This window comes from Uloborus diversus, chromosome 5 (assembly GCF_026930045.1).
Source record: "Uloborus diversus isolate 005 chromosome 5, Udiv.v.3.1, whole genome shotgun sequence".
NCBI lineage: Eukaryota > Metazoa > Arthropoda > Arachnida > Araneae > Uloboridae > Uloborus > Uloborus diversus.
This window is the reverse complement of record NC_072735.1, coordinates 39,841,329-39,861,842: the sequence shown is the minus strand read 5'-3', so window position 1 is coordinate 39,861,842 and position 20,514 is coordinate 39,841,329. Positions and strand designations below refer to the sequence as shown.

General features: G+C 33.2%; 1 protein-coding gene across 1 annotated transcript in view; it reads right to left on the bottom strand.

Moving 5' to 3' along the window:
• Positions 1–20,514, bottom strand: part of LOC129223437 (cell adhesion molecule Dscam2-like) — a 157,639-nt gene that overhangs the window by 40,048 nt on the left and 97,077 nt on the right. Inside the window, exons 8-12 of the mRNA XM_054858050.1 lie at positions 13,754–14,044; positions 12,849–12,968; positions 10,152–10,325; positions 4,041–4,188; positions 1,785–1,933 (exon numbers count right to left, since the gene is read on the bottom strand). Of these exons, the coding sequence (XP_054714025.1) occupies positions 1,785–1,933; positions 4,041–4,188; positions 10,152–10,325; positions 12,849–12,968; positions 13,754–14,044 (882 nt within the window). The remainder of the gene's footprint in view (positions 1–1,784; positions 1,934–4,040; positions 4,189–10,151; positions 10,326–12,848; positions 12,969–13,753; positions 14,045–20,514) is intronic.

The following is a 20,514-nucleotide window of genomic DNA, read 5'->3' as shown; positions in this document are numbered from 1 at the left end:
ATAATTTCTTTTCAGACATTAGTAATCAATTTAGAATTATTTACGCGCACAGTTACAGGAATTATCCCATTTATAGACTTTGGAGTAACGTTTTTTTTTTTTTTTTGAATGAGAAATGTTTTTAACATTCGTTATAAACAACAGTGAACACCGGAAGCTTATCTTCTCTGCAATCTTGTTACTCTAAACAATATATAAGCAATAGTTCTTCTAATTTTATGCTTTAATAGCATCGACTTATAATTTTTTTTTTCTGTTGTAATTAAGATTCTACTGCGATAAATACGAAAAAAAAAATGTTTAATCATGTGTTCATATAGCTTTCCCTCTCTATTCTCAGCAGTAACAGAAGCATGCAACTAAGTAAAGACAGATTCACTGAATATTTTTTTTTTCCTGAAATGTAAACAACGACTTTGTTTATTTCCCCTAAAACTTCTTTCAGAACATTTAATTTAAAAACTAACTACTATTTTTAGTTCCAGTTTGTTCCATACAATGCCATTAAGTAGGAAATTTAGGAATGTTAGGGAGAAAATTAATTAAAATTAGCTCTCAGACAACTCACATAGCTAAAGAGTATGTCGCTGTAAACTGCCTTACAAAAAAAAATAATAATTTGCTAACCACTATTTTTCTCTAAACAGTGAATACATGAGGTTACTCAGAAGAACAACTTTGAGTACTTAGCCTCAACCTGACACTCATGTACATTATTATTTCGAAACATGCATTGCAACTGAGGAAAAAAATGGTTATGAAATTTGGATTTTTTTGAACTCTACTTTCTCTCATTCTTAACCGGACCCATTTCATCCCCCTTCAGTAGTATAATTCCTGGCTGTTAGACGTTTCAATTTTCGTTTCCTTTCATATTTCGTGAACATTATTAATTACTATATATGCAATGTAATTCTTAAACTAATCTAAAATAATTTAAAAAAAACAACAACAACATATTATTAGTTCAAGTTCAGGACTAAAAATGACTACACTTCTGCAGCTCAGAGCCCAAATCGTGAAAGAAACTTAATTTCAATGTAACATTCATGATTGAGTAAAACGACAACAACGTGCTTAAAGTACAAATAAAGTAATAAAATACAGTCTTTAAAAACTTTTTTCTGTTTGTGACGTTATTCCGCACTAAAGGTTTTGTTGCTGTTCTGTGACGCATGTGTTTCCGGTTCCTATGGCTATTTACTTTGCTTCCTTCCATTTCTGTTCATTTGTCGTTCGGTCTGCATTGTGTGGAATTTTCGTTTTCATTTTATGCACTGGTGAAGGGGCTTGCATTTGACAGCCCCGAAACAGATGTTTGCTGAGTTTTTAACTCTATTTTATTACTTTATTTGTACTTTATGCACGTTGTTGTCGTTTTACTCATTCCATAGTGCAACGTTTTCGACTGCTTTTTTTACAACATTCATGATTATTATTCTTTTGAAATATATATTGCCACTTACGGAAAAGTTATCTCTTGTAGTAAAATTTAGATTATATGTTTTTTAACTTTTTCCCATTATCGATCATTACCCATTTTTTTCCCACCCGTGTATCAAAATTTTTGACTACAATCAAATCCAATTTGTTTTCAAGTTTCAATCATTCATTCATTCACTACGCGTAATATACACATAATTAAACTTCAGAACCCATTCTAAATTTGAAGTTAAAAATTCAGACCAAACATATCTAAAATGCAAGACACATTCACTTATTACTTACTAAAAATTCCGGCCGAGCATCCCTAAAATATGAACATTTTGATACAATCTACTAACCTTGAACTGTTACTTGCATGTTCATCGAATCTTCCCCATAATCGTTAATAGCAGTACATGTAAATAAAGCAGAATCTTTCCTTTCAGCTTTTTCGATAATCAATTTCGTTCTATCTCCATCCAGCAGCGCTTCGTTCGTCATCCTGTACCTAATATAGCATGAAATGGATTGAAATAGGCAATCAGGCAAGCATATAACAGATCCTAAGTGAAAACTTCACATCACTTTTTTTTTCTCGCGACATGTATTATCGGAGAAAAGTCATCTTCTAAGCTCGTTGATGAATGTACTGTTGGTTATTAATTGAATTTCCGATAGATGTGCTCGGTGTGTGTAATTTAAAATCTAAAGACTCGCAGTTTGCGCTACCTCGTCTTCAAATTTCCACCACGATTTTTTGTTGCTTAAATTTATTCGTGGAGAGATTAGATGTGAAATTACAGCAATCTGTTAAAACTCTAGTTTTTTAAGCGTTCTTTTTTTATCTGCTCGTTTGTATCGTTATCGGTTTTATTTATTTAGCTAGGGCTTTTGATTTGCGGAAAGGGTGTATTATTTCTGGGTTAAATCTTTTGTGCATGTCATATTAGTTTAATTTTTACACTGTAAAAAAAAACTGTAAATTTTGAAGAAGTTATCCGTATTTTTTACAGAAAAAAACTGTTCGTAATAAAATACAGGATTTCTCTGTTTTTTTTTTAATCTGGAACCGGTTATACTTTGTTTTTCTTCGAATCTTCGAAATTTCGCCCGCGTGTTTGGATTTTGGTTCTCGTGCTCGAGTTTTTGATCTTATATTTATTTAAAGCGAGTAAGTCTTAAATCGTTTGTAACTTCCATTTCATTGCATTCTAATCAATATTTTATTATTATGTTTTTTTTCATCTGTTACTGAGGCATATTCGGAAATTTACCTTTGTATACATGTATTTCGTAGTAGTATAGTAAATATTGAAATGTATTTATGAAAGTATAGTTTCATTTTTTAATCTTCATAAAATAATAAATCAGCTTGAATAAATAATAAAAATACGGAAGATTTCTGTAAAATAAACGGAAGAAAACTGGCGTCCTGGCTGACAGTTTTTTTCCGTAAATTTTACGGATTTTTTTTACAGTGTAGTTCCATTTTTTTTTCTGATTTTGCATGAAACTAAATAAAAGAAAATTAAAGAATATGTGTATAATAAAATGCTAATTTATGTTAAAGCACACAACTTAAACAAATAAAAAAAGCATGCAGGCCAAAGGAGTTACAACAATCACTTAAATGGAAATTAATTTTATTCATTAACGTTTAAGTAACATAATGAATAGTGTGCTAACTTAGTTATTATAAACAAGAGAGTTATAAACTCCTATATTTTAATATTTTCTTCCTTATGAATATATCTAACCCATTTATTTGGTTTAAAAAAAATCTGACAGGCAAACAAATCAGTCAGGTTTGGGGTAACCAGTATTTAACAGGAGAATTCTACTTAAGTATGTAATTGAATTAACTTTCTAAATCATGGTCATATATTTTTATTTGTTTGAAGACCATCAAAAATTCCTCTCCTCCAAGGAAAAAATGGGAAAAGTAGATAAAAATTAAAAATAATACTTTGTTTTAAAAACTAGTTTCAAAACGTTTGAACTATGGGATAGTGCGGCTATTGTAACGCACATCAAACAAAATGATAATATTAATATGCATGATAAATCTGACCAAAATTTGATACTGCAATATAAAATAATAATAACAAACGTATAAATGCATTAGCAGGAATATTGGATACATGTTTGGGAGTTTCCCCTTTTTTAATGTAAAAGATGTAAGTTTACGGAGGAAAAGATTTCTGACGAAAGCCAAAAGCTTTTTATCCACAACTTCACTTAATTTGTCTATTCAAGGTTCCTTGCAACTCTTAAACATGTGTATGTAGCATTTCTGCTAATTTATGCATTAATACATTGAGAATTATTCTTTTATTTTTCAAGCACAAAGATGTTTACATAATTCGTGATACTGAAATGTTTAAATATTTCAAAATCATCAGTTATCCCAACCTATTTAAATCATTTAATGATATATAAATGAGGTGAAAAATAGAGAAGAATTAATATGCAATTTATTATAACTAACTAACTAACCAATGATAAATTTAATACGTATCACTTTACTTTGCTCCTTATAACGTACAGCCCAACCTATTTATATTCAGTGGGCCGTTAAACGGTTCTATTATTATTTTTATAATAAATAGCCTTACCGAGCTTCCGCGGTGGGCTCAATAATAACACCTTGCCTCCTCCACTGGAAGGTAATAGGCTTATTTCCATAAGCACTGCATTCGATGATTGTTTTCTCTCCTCTCCTGGTAACCAAAACTTTAAATTTAGAATGAAATTGCGGAGGACCTAAAAGAAAATGTAATTGAATTTTCAAAATCTTTTGTGCCTGAGAAGAAAATCGTTTCCGTAAGAGCTTGAAAATAGGGTACATAATTTAAAACGTCTAAACCACAATAGGGCGGGGGAGGGTAGAGCAAAACAATGGGATTGTTCCCTTTCTCTAAATAGAATCAAAACAATCCGCTTATTTTGTAATGATACAAGCAAGTATTCTGTTTTTGATAGGAATCCACTCTAAATAGTTTATGGAAAACATTTTACAAGTGATGTAGGGGATTCATTAATATTGATAAGCAGTAAGATTTGTATCTTTTCAATGAGATAGCGATGGTAGCTTTAAAGTAATTTTCATACCGAAATATTACAGCTTGAACTGTTACCTAAAATTTCAACAAGACATAGCGCATTGCAGAGGTAAAACATCAGAAATACAACTTAATATGAAAGCGACTTCGATTTCCATACAATAATACGCATTATGCCTAAAGTAAGAATTTAAGTCATTTTCAAATATAAAGTAAACGCTTGAAAGTGTTGTTAGGAAAATAATCCCTATTTACTAGTTAATTCTTGCAAGAGACAGAGATGGAATTACCAATATACTTTCTTTTCAACCCAAATGTTTTTAATTTCAAGAAATATATTTTTATATGATTTTTTTGAACTGGTTTCTCCTTCTCTCCATTGCACAAAGATTTACGAATATGTAATCTGTAACCAAAACAAAAAAAAAAAACAATCATTACGAATTTTTTAATAACTGAATGATTTTAGTAACCGGTCTTTAACGTAAAAACTTGTGTTATTAATCTACTGTTTTTACCACTTAAAATACAAAATAACTTTTTATTGGATCACTTTTCCATGACAAATTTTTGGAAGCGGATTTTTCTTGCAAAAGAAACAGAAAATACATTGCATAAACTCTCCGCGTTGATATAAATTTCATAACTCTATTTGCATTTCTATGTTTCAATGCAATAATAAAATTCTATAAAATTTGTTTTTATCCTGCAACATCTTGGAAGGTAGCCTTTTAATCTAGATACAAAAGAGTATTGTTTTTTTCTTTTGTTTATCAGACGGCGTTGGGCAGTTTTATTAGTTTTTCAAACTTAGAATACGAATTACTTTTGAAAACATTACTTATTCACAAAACTCGAAGAAAGCACTTGCTTTTTGTTATCATTGCAGATTATTTACATATTTAAGTTTGTTTTTTCCACAGAAAAGTGGTGTAGTTTCTTGCGTATTGGTGCAAAAAGACGTCTAGTCAGTAACAAGACGTGGTAAAGAGAAAAATGATACAAACTTAAGTACACTATTAAAACTTTTACAGAAATTGTACGGTAAAAAGTACTGGCATTTATGTTGCTAGTACTTTTTACAGTAAAATCCTGTTTTAAGGTAAGAGTTTACGGTACATAAAAGCAAGAACATTACGGCTAGTACATCTGAATAAAAGGGAGACAATGTCAACCGCGGGATTCGAACTCAGATCTCTTCATTCGGAGTCGGCTGTCTTAACCATTACACTGATTTCTCTCGCGGGGCGTAACGGAAAGGGGAAATAACTGCTTTGCTCCGTAAATTGCGTGGTACACAAGATAGAGATGCAATCATTTGCTTTTCCTGGTACAAATTATTGTAAAATTTATTTTGCACTGTAAACTCTGTATTTTACAGTAAAATTTACCTCAAATTGTTCCTGAATTTTTGTAAAAAAAGGGAGTGTAAAAGTTGTAGAGATTTTGTGGGTGGAGAGATAGCGCGCAAGGAGATCCGGGAGCTAAGAACTGAAAGTACATAGACTTCATCTAGTTGTACAAGAGCAGCATTGAAGTGTGCTGATGAAAGTGCATGCTGGTTCTTCTAAGCGTTTGCGATAAAATATAGTTACTTTGTATTGTTTAATCAAGTTAAGTGCGTGAATTATCATAACATGTTCTCTAACATGTACAGAATGGAAATAATGGAAAATACTTTCTATTTAAACGGTTTTTCAGGGAGCTTCTTTCGTAGAAGAACATTGTTAGCACTAGTTTTCAGTTCTCTCAACGACCTTTTTTAAATAAAAGACCGCGCACTCTTTGCTACCGAAAAAAAAGTCTTGGCGCATCTGCTGCTTGGAGAGATGGGTACTGTTCTCATTCGTTTACATGGAAGGAGATTACGCGGCTTATTGGTTATTTTGTATTGTAAAAAAATAGACAAATTGTAAGTTAAACGAGTTAAGAAGTAACTTAACGTAATTTTGAATATTTTCTGACTTTCTTTGTTTTGTTTGTTTCTTTTTTTTCCTTCTTAAATTAAAATGTCTGTCTTTCTAAAAAATGCGCATTTAATGATTCGTTAACAATACTGTTAATCATTAACTCTCACTGTAATAATGTTTATAGACAAAAAAAGATTACGAAAGTGTAATATTAAGGTAAGTTGGTGTTGTTAAAAATTTAATTGTATAATTATTATGAGAGATGAGCAATCTCTCCTTCCCATGTGCGCACAATTTTCGGCTCTAACAGGACTTATGGCGCAAAAATGCGTTCTTGATTTTTTACAACAGTTGCATTACATTTAAGCATGAAAGCCAAATAGTAGCAAAAATGCTGAACCAACAAATGATGTTACACAATGCATGAATAGTTAAGCGAAACATTAGTAACTAGACTGTTTTTTTAAACTATGTTGTTAAATTGTGATCAAGGTCTTCTAGCTTTCCCTTACGTAGTCTCATTTTTACATTGCTAGTAATCTTCCTCCAGTAACATTACTGTTTTATGCAAGGTCTACAAAACTGATAGGTTTAAAAAATTCGGTAAATCTAAATTTTATTTTTATTAGTGAGTCATGTAATGTGTTTCTTTTGTTTAAATATGTAAAAAAAATGAATTGCTATTTTAAAGTTACTTTCTATTCATACTTGTAGATTCAGCGATTTTTTTTTATCTTGTGTGTCCGTGTATTTTATGTAGAACACTTTATTACATATTATTCTTTTTATTTATACATTTGCTAGTGAGAACTCAATTCATTTGCTTTGATTAATAATTAATTGTCCCCATCACATTTCTTATGGTTTAAAAGCAATGATTATTATTAATACCTGATATTTTACTCATATTTAATATCTAACGAAATTTACTTATAGTTTTCAGAAAGAGATAGGATTCCTGTTTAAGATATATTGAGTCTTACTCTTACTAAAAGGGAACTAAGCTAAATTTTAAAGAATAATTACTAATTAGATACATAAAAATTTTAGCGCGTTTTTGCTGAAAATTTTAACTGATTAGGGGAGTAAATTGCGCTTACGTTTGTTGGCTACAATGTATTGGCTCATCAAAAAATAGTCAGAAGATACAAACGCTTTAAGTTTAGACAAAATTTCAGCGGAAAAAACATTTTGCACCAATACTTATACTTTGTCCCATTACGGCTAATTGTTGGATCTTCCCTTTTAGATGACCAATAAGAGTCCCGATTAAAAATAGAGCAACCGTTAAAAGTAGTGGGAAATCTCAACTTCACACCTTTAACATGCAGTATAAGCATTAGAGTGTCATTTTCTTAGACTTACGGAATTTTTCTCCAGCTAAATAAACTTATAAGTATCACTAAGCCACTCCATTTTGCGCTGTTTTCTTTTCAACAGTTAATTTCTAAGAGAAATGATTTTTTTTTTTTTTTGGATGACTGCAGCCCAAAGAATACCGATTACTACTAGACTCAATCGTTTATGATATTTTAGCCATGGCTGTAGAAAAACTATAATCGATTACAACAAAACTCAATCATTTACATTTTATCACATATATTTTGCATTTAGTGACATTTAAAACAGGTAAGCTGAGAAAAAGTGAAAAGTATTCACTAAAATTAAAGATGAGGTTATTCAATATCCAATTCAGTTTTAATTAAGTTGCTATTGTTCAACAAACATTTATGCAAAGAAGATAAGAAATTAAACTTTAACTTTTTACCTGAAACATTAGCAAGGTAATTTCGACCCAAATCTCAGTTTTCCTCGAGACGAGTGTCAAAATGAATGTGTACAAAATTTCAAGTAAGAAAAAAAGATGCATTCAAATTAGTTACTTATCTCGAGTTCAAATTCCACCTGAAAGTTTGACTGAATGTTTCTGCTTGGTAATTTAGAGCCTGCTGCTTATATATTGCTTATTTTGGACTAAGATCCGGACTGTTTAAGAAGGAAAAAGTGTTTTTATAGATTTGCTCAGTTTAGTTTTTATTTGAATGTAAATAAGCACATGCATAATAATTTACTGCAAACCATCCACATTTTTGATTGAAAAAAAAAATAATAAAACCGAAGTTAAAATTGTATATAATCATAAAATGAAGTACATTACATGTGATTAAAATAAAACATTTTACAAAAAAAAAAAAAAAAAAAAGATGCTGTTATTTTAGTAAAACAATTTTTTTTTTGATTTTTTTAAAAAAAAATAAAACATACTTATTTTTTACAACAATGTACATAATAACAAATTTGATAGCTCATTTTAGAATCACATTAAGGAATAATAATACTACAAACTTAAAAGGATCTTTGTAAACATTAAATGCACATTGCACACTCGGATTATGGTAGGCGAATACCCTAAATGTTTTTTTCTTTAATGTTCATTGCAACTTTCTAAAATTTTATGCGACTATTAAATATGATATAAATAACCGTTAGATACCACAAAGTGATATGGCCCTCTAATTTGGAAATAATCAACTAAAAGCAGTTTTTATGGGTAAGTGTTTAAAAAATGCCCCCCAAAACCATGTTTTCTTCCCCTAAGTTTAAGTGATCATTAATTCAAAACCACATATTGCATGTACATTAAATTTTCGAGGTTTATATCGCAGTAATATGTTCAATTACTATTTTTGCAAAGTTTTTAATCTTTAGAGTGAATACGTTTTTCGCTAGAGCTATTGGCGTAATTAAACATCTTTGAAAATGTGGTTATGAGAAAACCAAGGGAAAAAAAGTAAATTTCAGTTATAAGCAGTGCATTTGAGTTAAGTAAATTTCTTCTAGTTTTCTCAATAATTCCTCGGTTTAAAAACAATTGTGGGTTTAGAAAAAAAAAAAAAAAAAACACAGGGGCTTTCTAAATTTCTCAAAATTTATTTATTTATTTATTTTTATTTATTTATTTTTTTTTCTTTGAAAATCAGTGTTCTCCTACCTTAAAATGTAATTGAAAACATTACACATGCAAGTTATGAAATAATAGCTGGATTAGTGAATTTTTACGATCTTTATATTGTTCGAAATAGCAGTAACCTTTATCAGTGAAAAAACAATCCCTTGTTTGTCGAGCTTTTGCAGAAAAAAAGGAAAACAACATAGCACTAACGTACAAACTACGTCTCACAACCGGAGCTTTGGAATAATTGCGAGCAAGGAATAAATAGCTAAATTACATCATTCAGAGACTGCAGTTTCTTCAGTGTTATGGTACCTATATTCTGAAACAGCAGTGCAAAAGTAGCAGTGAAAGAATTTCATCGTTACATTAGTAGATAAAAATGGCACAGCAAGAAGCTCGCAAAGATGCAACGGGTCTAACTCAGAAAAGTGAAGGTAAAAGCGTAAAAAGCTGCAGGTCATATAACTTTGCGATTTCCTCTCTGATTCACCGAAAATGATCGGAATTTTACCGATGTTTATGGTACGTGAATTTTGATATTCACCGGTAAAAGCCAACATTTACTTGATTTTATAGTTTTACAGTAACACACACTTGATCACACACACAAACACTAAAATCACCCAAAGGGAGATTGTGCGTGTGTGTATTATTTTGTTTTGTGGAATTATTGAGCGTAATTTAACATTTACCACCTGTAATGTAAATTACTTCCAACTCTAGCTTAGTTTAAGGGATCAGCACCTTTTGCATAATTACCCCTAAATATCATCTTAAAGGGTAATTTTCAGTACTTACTGTGAACTGTAAGGCGAACAACGGTACTAAGCCCCGAACCAACACCATTGTTTGCTTCACAGAGATAATATCCTTCGTCAGATGGCTCCACACTCGGGAAATTCAGTGAACCATTAACCAGAATGTGAACGTGGGAACTGCTCACAATTGTTTTGAACTCTTCTGGAGGATGACCTAAAAGAAAGAGATTGTACCCAATTTTTGCTTCCGTCCGTTCCATCTATGAAAATTTGTTTTAATAAAATATATTTGTTACGAAATGCCTATGCTTATATACGAAATAAACATATGTTTAGATTATATTTTTGACATTACAAATTTTTAATGAGTTCTTATTTATTTATGTATCGCATAGGAGTAATTTTCTTTTTAAACCATGTGTACAATAAAAATATTTTTAGCTCATATAAATCAATCATATTTTTGTAATCTTCAAGTAAATAAGCGCTATTAATTAAGTAGGTGCTTTAAATAATATTTCAAATTAACTTTTCGTCCTAATTTTACTTTCCCTTAAATATTGCGCATTCAAACACACACACACACACACACACACACACAACTATAAAATTCTCTAAAATAAATAAAATTGTATTTTACGTGCTTTTGAGACAAATATTATAATAATAATAAAGTCATTCCAAGCTCGTTAGTTTGCGAGATCGAGATTCTCGCTCAAGTGATTAGTTGTGATGTAGAAATGTCGGAAAGTAGTATTCTAATATACTCGAACTTAGCTTGAGGCTAGGTTCGAGTAGATTAAAATACTACTTTGTGACATTTCTACGTCACAACCAATCACGTGAGTGATAATCTCGATCTCGCAAGCTGACGAGCTTGGAATGACCGCCCCAGTCTTAGGCTACAACTAATAAAATGAGACCACATTTTCGTATCTACTTTCAAGCTTCGGCTGAGATCTGTGAAAAAACGTTAAACATAAAGTCCAAAATATCAAAAGACATTTTTTTTTAAGAGATTAAGATTTTGTTTACATATTTTATTATTTTCTCATATCATGAAAATTTTGAATAACTTCATATCAATTAGGTGTTGTATTACTGCTTTGAATAAAATACAAAAAGATTATCCAAAACTAAAACGAGTTGCATTTTTACTCACCGAAATTCACTTTACAACACCACGTATATCTAAACTTAATGTGACTTAGATTCCAATTGATTTTAATAACTATGTTTTGCCTGTGTTATCAGTGTCTGAATGCAAAAATATGTCTTTTTCATACAAAGGAAAATTAATAATTAACCGTAAATTAAAATAAAGTTTTATCAACGTTTCATCCAATTTCCACTGTTCAAGGTTTCTGCATGTATGATATTTTGAAATAAAGCACATTGTGATTTAATGTGTAGAAACACAAACCTAAGAAAAAAAAATAAGAGAGGAAGTTACATGAAAAGCATTCCAAAAAAAATTTTTTTGAAACCAAATAGGTAACAAAAAAAAATATTCAAAACCTTTTAAAAATTACCATAATTTCAAGCAAATAATTTTAGACTCACGGTTGCAAAATCATAACTATTTAAATATCTAACTTCAAAACTAATTTATTTTATTTTACAATTGCTCACACATGCAATAAAAGTAGGGAAACTAAATATTTGGCAGAAATGTTTTACTTCAAATGTTCTTTCCGGTAACGTTTAGCAAGTTTGACTTCTGGATCATGAATTACGTAGGTTTCATATTAAATCATTAAGGGTTTTTTTTATGTGTATGATTAGTTTTAATAAAACTTTATGTTCAAACTTTTTCAACAATATATGAAAATGAAAATGAAAAATCTTACCACCATTGAAATAACCGTACTTTCAAATGCTTAAATTTTGAAATATCTATTAATATTTTTCTGACCAACTATGGGAGAAAAGCCTCAAAATTTTCATCTTCTCCACAATTGATTTAACCATACAGTTTACAGACATTTAAGTTTCATTATATTTTTACTGCAGTAAAAACTGCTATGTTATAATGCATGACTCTTTGCCTTAACATATTATTTTAATTAATATTAAAATAAAGAAAAACTTGAGAATTTTTTTTGTTAGTCTTTCTTGTAAGCCAACATTAAATCTTAGTCCGCTTAATTATTTAAATTTAGCGTTTTAATTAAAATTCTGAGCACGTTTTCAGGAAAAATACTTAATTGCTTTGACATATTATTTTTCTGAAATATTTGCGAAGATTAGATTTATTATGCTGAACTTCTTCTCTCATGGATTACAGATAATTTCTTACCGCAAAAAATTAATTTTAGATTTCGTTAAATAAACTCAGAGTAAATTGCTTTCTCTAAGCAGCATGAAGCATTAATTTGTTATTCAAGTAACTAGTACTAATTAACTGCAGTAAAGTTATCATTAAGATATAATTGAATATAAATCTATGTATACTACTTTGTTGTTTGTACATAATGTTGTACATGAAATAGTTTAAATGAATCAATTTTTTTGCACAACTAAAACTCTTACTTTGCATTTATTACGAAAATTAGGAATAATATCTGCTAAAATGTGCTCAAATTATTGAAACTTAAAGAAATTTTATAAATAAGTTTTTCTACAATTAACAGCAATAGTAAGCTCATATGATGCGAATGAAAATCGTGTAATATTACATAAGGCATTAAATGAATTAAAATATTGGTAGGGATGTGACACTAAAAAGTTGCTGCACCTGTTGCTTTTTTCCACCTTATGTGAGGATGAGGCACCCCATCAGCCTGGCAGCTTATTTTTGCCGATCTGCCTGACACAGCGACTATATCACTGGGCTCAAGTATCCAGCGTGGAGGAACTGATAAAAGAAAACAATACTCATAAGGTGTTTGCATTATCATGTATTTTAACCACGCTTCCAGGAATTAAAAGTAATCACAGCATTAGCCCAACTGGATAATGTTCGATGAATTTGCTTTTAATCCCCCCCCCCCATCCCTTAATTTTGCACACTTACGAAAATTACGCACAATTTGGTAGCAATGCGGCATATTATTCTTTTTATCAGGTTACATTTTTAAGCACAGAACAAGTGCATCAGTCTCCCTTTCTTTTGAATATACTAAAGAACTAAGCTTATTAATAGACACCCATAAGCTATTTTTTTTTTTTTGCATTGAAAAAGGCGTTCCTTGTAATACCCAAATCACGTGTCGGCAGTAATGTGTAATAATTGCTATTTCACGCTGTTATTTCGTATTTTAATTTTTATGCACAGTGGTACTCATTTAGCTGATATTATATTTAAATATTCAATTACGATACAACTTCATTAACATTCTTACGACACCGTTAAATTGATACAATTACTTTATCTTACTTCGAACTACTGTACACTTCAATGTTTTTTGAATTTCAATTCGTTTGTCACAAATGACATTTTTCATTGTTACTTTCCTTTTCAAAGTAAAAAATAATTTCTAAACTAAAATTATTTTGACTTTTAAAATTCTTATCACTGCTGATGCACATTTGAGAAAATGAATATTACTGGCAGTGAATATTCAAAATTTTTAGCTTTTGTGATCCTAACGTAACTATATAATCATTTTTATGCAATGTTAAATATTCAATTTTACGTACTTTTTACCGTTAGTACAGCACTGTAGGAGCCTGTAGCCACATCGTTCGTGGCAGCACACGTATAATTTCCATTATGCTTATATTCTAGCGCTTTGATTGTTAGTGTCGATACATATCCTTCTTGAGCGTACAATACAGCAGCATCTAAGTCGTCTTCCATCAAAACTTGTCCATCTTTCAACCACCTAGTAGTAAGAGGACCGTCACCAGCATCCACGATGCACGTCACAGCAGTTAGCATTCCTTCATGAAGATTATCTTTGAAAGCAAAGCTGGCAACCTTTGGCCCGGCTGCAATTTACATCAGTTATACAAAAAGGTTTGTTTTAGTGAATTATTTGGGTGAAATAAAGCTATGTAAATATAAAAACAAATTTTATATTAACGAGTCTCAAATCTGCAAACTTGTACAATTGCAATATAACTACAGCCCGGTGTCATCCTAGTTATGGACTCATCAGTCTAGAAGATACAGTAATTAAACTGGATGCAGATGTTATCTCATTTACTCTAAGATGGTAGGCAAACTGGTAGCTAAAGTAAAGTTAGCAACTAGCAAGCGTCCGCAGCAAGGCTTCGGTATACCTCGTCAAGTGAAGTTGGATATAGGGCATTAAGTTACCTCCCTTAAGCGAAGGCTAAGTTAGAACTATGTGCAATATACCGGCACCGGCAATCCGGCTATATCATCCAGATACTGCAGCTTCCTCTTCGTTATGAACTCATTAGTCTGGAATAGACAAAACCTGAGCTGGAACAGATGTCATTTCATTGAAGTTGAGAGTGCCTTCAAACAGGTCGCTAAAGTAAATTTAGCTCTCCAGCGAACGTCCGCACCTACCGTTCATCTCGTCCATTATAGGCAAAGATGAAGTGAAACCTGTGTAAGTCGACCACTTGCGCTGCAGTATGCAAGTGGAAACTTAGAGTGGTCAACTTATAGAGATTGATGTATATGATAAAGGACTAAGTTTTTGCGTCTGACAGAAGCGGTCTACTTTGAGAGGTGGTCAACGTAGAAGGGTGGCCAACTCTGCAGGTTTTACTGTATGCAGTCGGCTGCCGCCCTTAAACTTATTACCCTACCCTTCCGTATGGCATAATGGAGCTGTCAGTATATTGCATATAGTTCTGCTTACCCAAGCTTTACATTCAACTGACGAGGTGAACCCCACCAAATCCGCGAACTGCCGCTGGTGCCTTAAATTTGCTTTAGCTACCAGGTTGTTGGCACTCTCTACATCAATGAGATGACTTTTGTCTCTAGCTCGGTTATTATCTATTCCAGACTGATGAGCTTATAACAATTACGAAAGTGCAGTCTCTGGGCAGTATAACCGGGCTTTTCGTATATTACATTTTGTGCTGTCTTACCACTGACTTACTGCTTAGTACAAAATGTACCATTTAAGAATATATATATAAACAAGATTAGCGAAAATTGTGCACGTCATTACAACAAAGCTAAGCTTAGCTACGCAAGACGTATAGATAAGAAATTTGCTGATATATATATGCTAGTAAAATATGCAAGAAAAACAGCATTGATTGACTTTTAACTTGGTAATTGCCGAATTTCGCAATATCACATGAAGAAAAACAGATCCTCCACTTCAATCTATACTGTTTATTAGGTGTGTATTTGTGCAGGTATTGGCATGGAGTCAATTTCTTCGCATCTAATATATAGAGGAAAATTAGCAAAATTGCTTTTAAAAAGAACCAAATTTTCCTAACGACTTCTAATGAAGAAAACTGCTAACTGACTCTTCGGACGGATCCACGATAATCCAAACATCTTCGTATTAAAACAGTCAATGATCGAGTTACGCTGACGTAAACAACAATGAAACTCGCGCCTAAAGCAGCTATATATAAGGCCCTTATACAGGGTGAAGTTGATCGAATTTGCCATACGGAAGGGTGTGATAGATGAGCCCAAGCGGAGCATAAAACCATCAATTATAGTATCCAATCCTTAACCGTAACCGAGTTATGGTAGATTAGAAAATGGTTAAGTCAGAAAAATGAGTAAAAAAAAAACAAAATTCTGAGAAAACGACCGATTTCTGAGATTCTTGTAGAACCTACACAAAAGATAAGTACATATTTTGAAAGAGCAGACTAAATACTACAAAATAGCACTTTCATCATGAAGATAGTCACATTTTACAGTGAGCTTTAAAACATTGGACACACTCAGAATTGAAATGTTGCCAAAGTTTTCATTCGACGTTTTCAAAAACAACCGTATGAACTACAATCGGTTAAATCTACCAAAAACTGGACCATTTTACAAGCTTTCATATGATACATCAACAAATCTTATTCAGCTTCAAGATCAATTGAAAATCAGGCTTTTGTTTGAAACAGTGCAAAAATCTGCATTCGTTGAAAAAGGAAAATCCGTGAAATGTCGCAATTTTCAGTTTTAAATTTTCTGTTTCACGTAAGTGTTTTGCTTTCTTTGTATAATAAAATGATGTTTTTATATCAAAATAATTGTTTTAACATTTTATTAAGTGAAAAAACCAAGAGATAACACTAGGTAGAAATAAAAGAAGCATTACTTTCTGGTGCTTTTCACATAAGGAAAACTCAATAATAAAAAAGTTAAGCTTCCATCAATAAATACATTTAATCAATCTTCAAAATTTAAAAAAGATGCTGATATTGGTCGCCGCACACACCTGATACACGCTCTTGCCCTTTTGCGAACGGAAACAACCGTTGCTCTAAGTTTAATTTCATTGTTTAGTTGCACTACTGCTTCATCAAGCTGGTTGCTTAAGTCCTGCAAACTGGCTACATCTGTTTTGCAAGCTTCTTGTTTTAAGTATCCCTAAACAAAGAAATCCACTGGAGTCAAGTCTAATGGTCTAGGTGTCGAAAGAATGGGACTAGTATGACCAACCCATTGGAGCAACTGTTCAGTCAGAAAATCCCGAACATTTGAAGAATGTGTAGGGGCTCCATCATGTTGAAAATGATTTCCACTCTGTCTGGAACAGGAATAGTATCAAGTAAGGAAGGCAAATACTGTTCCATGAACTCTAAATATGTGTTTCCTGTTAAGTTACCTCAAAACACATACGGACCGATCAAATGATCTCCGGTTACGCCAAGCCAAGCATTTTAAGCTGAATCGAGTTGGGAACGATGAGCTTCGGGTTAAAAAAAGATTATGTTCGGCATATTGACGCCAGTTATGCAAATTTATGATGCCCCCTCTAGTGAACAACAACTCATCTGTTCACAGTGATTTTCGGACAAAATAGTGTTCAATGTACATTGCTTGACAATTGCTAAGGAACAAGTGATTTATGCAAATTTGTACCTCAACCACCTCGCCAATGAAAATAAATTCAAGTTCAGATGGCGTGGTAGACCAAGACTCGTTATCTGTATAAAAAAAAGTGCATACACACTCAAGATCTGTACGAAAATTCACGCTGTTTGGTTTTTAACAAAAATAGTGCTGGATGTTAAAAAAGGTTTTTCTCTGAAATTCTGTTTGGTTCTTGAAATACTTAAGAGTAAAATGTCAGCAAGACATTATTTGAGTATCTACGATCGTGGACGAGCGGTTGGAAGCAGGTCAAAGTGTCCCCACTGTGGCTGCTGCAATGGGTGTATCAAAAAGTGGCATCTCCGGATTAAAGAAGGCCGCTGAAGGTGGAAATGTTTTGCTAAAGCATGTTGGGGGTCGTGGTAGGAACACCACACCTTCAGAGGATCGCTATGTAGCCTTCGCAGCAAAAAGGGACATAAATTTCACTCTTGGACACATAGCTGCAAATCTAACATCCACTACCGGTACGCATGTTTCTGCAAGAACCATCTCACGGCGAGTAAATAATGTCGGTTTGTATGCACGGACGTTCGTACGTTGCATCCAAGTTCAACTACAACGTCGTCGAGAGAGATTACGCTGGTGTAAGAAACATGTTGGTGGGATCGTCAAAATTGGTCTAGAGTGATATTCTCTGACCAATCTCGTTTCAGTGGGACAAGTGATTCTGGTCACCAACTACTGTGCAGAGAGCGTGGAACACGTTATGCGCAAAAATTTGCTTGTGAACGTGATCGGTACGGCCCAGGCGTCATAGTGTGGGCAGGCATCATGCACAATGGCAGAACACCGCTTCAAATTTTTGAATAAGAAAGCGATGCTTCGTAAATGTATTACAGAGATGTTATGCTGGACCACGTTCGTCTTTTTAGGGGGGCTGTAGGTCCAGACTTTCTCTTCACGGACGACAACACACGGCCACACTGGAGCATTGAAGTGTCAGACGCACTGTAAAGTGAAAACATTCTCCGTATGCAGTGGCCTGTTTACTTTCCCGACTTAAATTTAATTGAACTTGTCTGGGAGGCTCTTTTCAGACGTGTTGCGCTAAGAACCGTCCCTCCCAAAACAGTAGAAGAACTCAAATCCGCATTGAGAGAGGAGTGGGAAAACATCCCCCAAGCACTCCTCAATAATTATTGGGGGGTATGGAAAACAGATGTAAATTGTGCATTAGTGTCCCTGGTAATCATACATCGTATTAAGATTCTCGTGTCTCCATCATTCTGACTTAGATATGTTTTGTGGTTATTTGAAAATCAACCAAGTAGGATTATTTATTTTATTTTTTAGTTTTTACTTCTTTGATGCATTAATATCTGTTTTATTTTGTACTTATAATAAAGGCACATCCTCCCTACTAACTATATATTTCGTTCTGTTTCTATAATCATTATCTATTCTTAACTATTCCAAAAAAATGTAATTGTTCCTTAGCAATTGTCAAGCAGTGTATCTTGCTAGCAATGGCCATTAGAACGAGACACTGCAAAATGTTAACTGTTTTCTAAATATGAATTGCGCAATGCTTGTACAAGTGTGAAATGGCACAGGTGATACTTTTTTTTGGTACAATATTTTCATTACTTTACTTTGTGAGTGAAATCGCACTTGGATTTTCCATTACTCGGTTCAGCACATACTCCTTAACATCGGCGGAACCGTGATCTTGTTCCCTTTTCTGCTTCGGAGAGAGCGGAAATCATTTTTCAACACGATGGTAACCCTGCTCACTTTCAAATGCAGTTCGGGATTTTCTGACTGAACAGTATCTTTGTGACAACAAGGTTTGTCACAATTTCTATGGAAAAACAAATAAAACGAGAATATTGTTTTAGCGCTTTGCACCAGCACCAGAAAGAAACATAAGAAAACCTGTTTTTCTACAGCTGGAATTTTTTCATTCCTGCTCCTCTCCGAGACGAAACATGCCTGGGAAGAAGAGGATTGGAAGACATGGGTGGACAAGGCGGGAGAAAAAATTGAAAAATAAGTACATTAGTTTAAAACGCAATAATTTATCTCATTTGAAGTCAATACTATGCTATCGCAGACGAGAAAAGACAGGGAATCTCTATGTTTTCATGATCCCGGAACGAAGTGGATGCAAACTTAGACGAGAATCACCGACGAGCCCCAGTAGACGAGAGCCTTTCCGGATGCCGAACGCCCTTTTTGTAATAGCCTTTCGAGCTGCCAGCCGCCCTTCTGTGTCGTCGCCCGGAGTCTGTCCCCTAAAAGAGTAATTCCATATATTCGTTTTCCAGACGAACTCTTCGCCCCAGCGCTACAGGCCATGTGTGAAAATGGCGCGGCATGAGCCAGCCTCCACACCATCACCTTCAGAGCTACCGATGTGATACAAGCTAGCTCCTAGCCCCAATCGGTGGAAGCCCTAACTCTACGCCAGGAAGATGACTCTCGTCATCATTTTAGTGGCCTAACCGACGCGGTGAAGAAATTTTCGGGTGGGCTCGTAGACGTCGACTCTTCGGCCCTGGCTGCGCGACCCAAGGTCGCCTGTGCTGTTTCGTTGTGATCCTGCTTTATGTTGGTTGTTTTTATCGGATGATCCAAGGTTTCAGTGAATGTGTCTCTAATAATATATATGTAGTCTACCATCTTTTAATCCAGATATTTTTACACGTTTTTTTTTATTATTCTCGAAGCAAATTTAAGGTTTGCACCTCATTTAATAAGTCCAATATGTTTTTGAGTAATTCCTAAAGAAATAAAATAAATGCGCTATTATCTCTTACCCCTGAAACCAGGACTGTTATCTATTTTTCTCTAGCAGCCGACAAAATGACATCCTAGTATTTCTAGGACACAACGCGCCACTATAACTTAAGCTCGATCACGTTTGCCATTTCAGTGGAACACATTTCAATGTAACAATCTCCAATGGGTTGGACGTATGTACCCTATTCCTTGGCCACCTAGACCACCAGACCTGACTCCAGTGATCTTCTTTGTTTGGGGATACCTTAAACAAGAAGTTTACCAACCAGATGTAGCCAGTTTGCAGGAATTAAGCAACCAGTTTGATGAAGCAGTAGTGAAATAAAAAAAGGAAATTAAACTGAGAGCAACGGTTGTTTCCGTTCGCAAAAGGGCAAGAGCGTGTATCAGGTGTGGCGGTGACCAATTTCAGCAATTGCTTTAAATTTCGAAGACTGATTAAATATACTCATTGATGGAAGTTTAACTTTTAATTATTGATTTTTTCCTCTGTGAAAAGCACGAGAAAGTAATGCTTCTTTTATTTCTACTTATCGTTATCTCTTGTGCTTTCTCACTTAATAAAATGTTAAAACTAATATTTTTACATAAAAATATCATTTTCTTAAACAACGAAAGCTACATGCTTACGTGAAACATCAAAGTGCGACTCATTGCTGGTTTTCCT